Raw genomic sequence first — 3,980 nt, forward strand, 5'->3', positions numbered from 1 at the left:
ATGGGAAACGCGTGCAAGAAGAACACCGCCAAGACGCCCACCCGCAAGCAGGCGGAGGAGCTGGCAGAGAAGGAGCGCCAGGAACGCGAGGCGAAGGAGAAGGCTGAGGCCGAGGAGAAGGCCCGACGCGAGGCGGAGGAAAAGGCCGCAAGAGAGGCTGAAGCCGAGCGCCTGGCTGCGGAGGCGAAGGCGAGAGAGGAAGAAGCCAGGAGAGAAGCCGAAGAGGCGAAGCGGAGGGCTGAAGAGGAAGCTGCTCGCGCGGCTGAAGAGCAGCGACGCAAGGAAGAGGAAGAGAGGGCAGCGGAGGAGCGCAGAAAGGCTGAAGAAGAGAGCCTAGCCGCCAAGAAGGCTGCGGAGGAGGCCTCGAGAAAAGCCGAGGAAGAACGCCTCGCTGCGGAAGCCGCCGCCGAGCAGGAACGCCAGATGCAGGAGGCCCTGAAGCAGCAGGAGATGTCCCCCAGAGAAAAATACGACAAACTCGCGAGCTCCGAAGACGCAGGATCAGAGACGACGATGGCAACGCAACCGCAGAAGGTCGCTGAACACGGCAGCAGCGCCGCCTCCGAGCGCAGCGGTGTCACACCGTGCGACATGGGTGCCATTGATGAGACTGCCAAGTATGTGTCGAGGCGATGCGGATGCGACTTAGGCGAGCAGCACGATGAGAACGCGTGCCCAATCTGTCGCAACATCGACTTGTCGGATGCGCCGCTGCTGAACTAAGTTGTGTACCTTGTCTTCTCTCCTAGCTTTGTTTTGCATATGCTTTCTGTAACTTGTGAGTTCGTGGACAGTGCAGATGCGCGCGCCCGTTTAACGGGAAATAGAGGGGGGTTTGGGATGGAGGAGAGGAGGAACCCAAACGTTTTTTTTTGAAAGGAGCAACATGCTTGATGTCATACGCGCAGAAGCGGGATCTCGTCTGCCTGTGTGGGTGCTTCGTTCTGTAAAGCGGGAAGGTCGGTGCAGAAAAGGAAAAGGGCTCAAGGGTTCGTTTCCGAGCGGTTTTTCTGGAACACAAGCAACGTGGTTCATCATCCTTTGCACCACCCGGTTAATCTACGCTGGCTGGGATACCATATTATCATACAGGTATTGCCTGTTTGTTAAAAAGTTTACTGCGAACAGTTGACTGCCCGCACGCGGAAAAGACGAAAACAGTCATTTCCCTTTATGCGGCTTCCGTGCTGTCCGCTGAAGGACTCGTAGAACGCATGAGCAGCCAAACACTCCCGTAGAACTACACCGCAGCCGCTCACAGAGAGCGCCCTGCCTCACGTAGCTCAGGCCTGCGCTGCGGGTGTGACTGCGGCAAACATAGGTGCGTACGCGGAACCCGTCGCAGGTAATCGCTAGCAGAGAGTATCCCTAACTAATTTGCTCGCAAACGATGATAAGGTCGTCGTGGCCGTGGTGTACCTCGGGGGAGGGGCGTGCTTTTCCAAACTCGCTCATGTAGTGACGGAAGTACGCAGGAAAGGATAAGCCTTCCACAGAAGCGTTAATCATACGGGTTTGAGCCAGCGGACATCGGTCTGAGGACGACTTTGCGTGCTGAACTCAGCGACATGAAGATCTCAAACAGGCCCAACAGTAGCCTGCCGCGTCGCCCGGTGACTGGAGGGATTTCGGTTTGGCGAAGACTCGGCCTAGACACGCATCTGCGTCCAGTGCCGAAGTAGGGACGTGCGTTGAAGTCCGTGTCCCCCGTGACAACTTTGGGCGCTTTCTCTACGTAGGGTTCGCGTTTCCGGTGCATGGTCTCCGTCCGCCGCATGGTAACGTTATCAACATACTTCTGGGCCTGCCGAGAGTGCAAAGTGCAAGGCGGAGGGGGAGGCACCTCTGTAATGCCGCGCCGCCGTGTGAAACAAGCCCTTTCTACCTTTCAGTGGCTAGCGTGCAGCCTGAGAGAGAGAATCCTGCCATATTTGAGGGTGAGGCTCCAACCAGACTTCCGCGTGGGTGTGGGCGAGCAAGCGGTTGACCGACTCAGTCTCCCACCTAATGATGACTTCCACTATCCACGCTGCACTCCACTTGCTGCCCTCCAGTTTTAGGACTACGTATGGTCCATCAATCTATATCTATCTATGTGTATCTATCCATCTCTCTCTCTACCTATACATATATATATATATATCTACAGAGAGATATACATGAGATAGCGTCTGTCCCCCGTGAGTCAGTATGCGACAGTGCTCGCGAGTACGACCGAGTTGTGGTACAGAAGAAACCCGTCAGATCCGACTCGAAGCGAAGATGTAGTCTTCGGCTGCTTGGCTAACAAATCGTGTTTTTCTCCTTACGATCGACACAGACTGCCCCGCCCCCCCCCCCCCTACCCCCCCGTCTTTCTCCTCCGCCACTGAGTCGTGTAGCGGGTAAGATCGCGTTGGCTTCATGCAAGCAGCAGTCGTGGCTGCAAAAAGTCTTCGTGCCTGGAACATCGAAGGTGTTTTCCTCCTTCAAGACGAATCAAACCGCGTAACGCGAGTTCAGCTGCCGTCATCGATGCCGTTTCTCTGCACAGGCAAAGGATGACGTCTGCACGGTGACCGGGCGCCGTGAAGCGACCTGAAGGACGCCTAAAGCGTTTCAGCTGCTCGCACCGCAACGTCATGCAAAATCCTCTACTCGACGACCAGCTTCCAGGAGGGGGCACGCCACGCGCCCTCTTGTCCACGCCCTAGCCCGCTCATGAGCTAAGTCTTCAAGAACTGTCTGTCTACTCTTCGAAGGCGCGACAGTGAACGCGCGTGCGCTCGCTGCGAAGTCTATCAAACGTCAAGAGAGGCGAGACTAGCCGAGCATTGGTAAGTTTCATATGCTTCGCTCGAGGACTGAGACATTCCCGCTGTGCGACATCCACTTTTTTCTCCAAGAAAGCAGCACAGCGGATGCAGCTTTTCCCCTTGCATGTCTCGTGCGCACTCGGCCCCCGATCATCGGCACCACCCCCCTCGTCATGTCCAGGGAAGGTCCTGGGGCCTTTGAGTTGACTCTTGCCACTCTCTGCACTGAATTTGCGGCCGTTTCGTCCAAACTGCTTCCTTCTCCAGGTGGAACCGCCCATCCTTTCCTTGGTTCGTCATAAGGTCTACAATTCCCGTCGACTGGTTCCCCCGAGCGAGGATTGGTCCGCCGGAAGACACCGGTGTGCTGGTTTGCGATTGTTCGTCTGTGCACGCGAGGGGGCCACCGAGTTTGAGGAGCTTTCCTTTCACTTTGCGGCACGACGGAACGCTCACGTTTCCGCATCGGGTCTGCTTTTGCTCGATCTCCCGCCGATTCGACGTTTCTTTAACGGCGGAGACGCGAATCGGCGTGTCGTGCGCCCGACAGCGCCAGAACTACTCGCCTTAGGCTTCTCGGGTCACCGTTGGGGCTCTCCTCCCTTTGCTGCCATTGCTGTGAATGTATCCGCAGTGCCAAACACTTCTCCTGTACGTTTTAAAACTGGGAGTAAGGCATTCGTGTGCCCATGTCCGCATACACTAACAAACATCCGCGTCGTGCCAGGCCCGTTACTGCATGTTTTCACGCAAGTCTATCGTAGTAAAGGCTCTTAAAAGCGCGAGCAGAAAGCCAGATTCCTTCTGCCATCGTGTGCTGGCATGCAGCACTAGGGACCAACGCGTTAGAGGACTCTTAGCGCGTGGATCTGTATCGTCAGAAGCTCCAGAGCGCCCGGTCTTTCATCCAAGGAGCCGCAACGCGCCAGAGGGCCTCTTTTCTCGCGCCTAAACCCTTCACTGCCTTTCGTGCTGCAAGCACCGCCGTCGCTGGCCGCTGGCGCCGAGGACGGAGCCATTTTCCTCAGAGACTGTTGTTCAGCGGAAGATGTGCGCGTCGCTGTGAAGCGTCGGGGCGATAGTCACGAGAGAGGGACTTAGTTCTTTCTGCCTCTCTCCTCTTTCGTCCCCCAAATCGTTCTCTCTCTCTCTGCTTCAACTTATTTATTGTCTCCTCGCTGAAAG

The 3,980-nt window shown here is 56.4% G+C and overlaps 1 protein-coding gene across 1 annotated transcript; it reads left to right on the forward strand.

The window, feature by feature from the left end:
- Window positions 1–723, forward strand: BESB_079440 (putative Gliding-associated protein 45; the record flags this gene model as incomplete). Its single annotated transcript, XM_029366306.1, has 1 exon — window positions 1–723. The coding sequence occupies one exon, from the start codon at window positions 1–3 to the stop codon at window positions 721–723; it is 723 nt and encodes a 240-aa protein (XP_029217737.1).
- Between the last annotated feature and the right edge of the window lie 3,257 nt (window positions 724–3,980).

The sequence above is a fragment of the Besnoitia besnoiti genome, chromosome VII (assembly GCF_002563875.1).
Source record: "Besnoitia besnoiti strain Bb-Ger1 chromosome VII, whole genome shotgun sequence".
In the NCBI taxonomy this organism is placed as follows: Eukaryota; Apicomplexa; class Conoidasida; order Eucoccidiorida; family Sarcocystidae; genus Besnoitia; species Besnoitia besnoiti.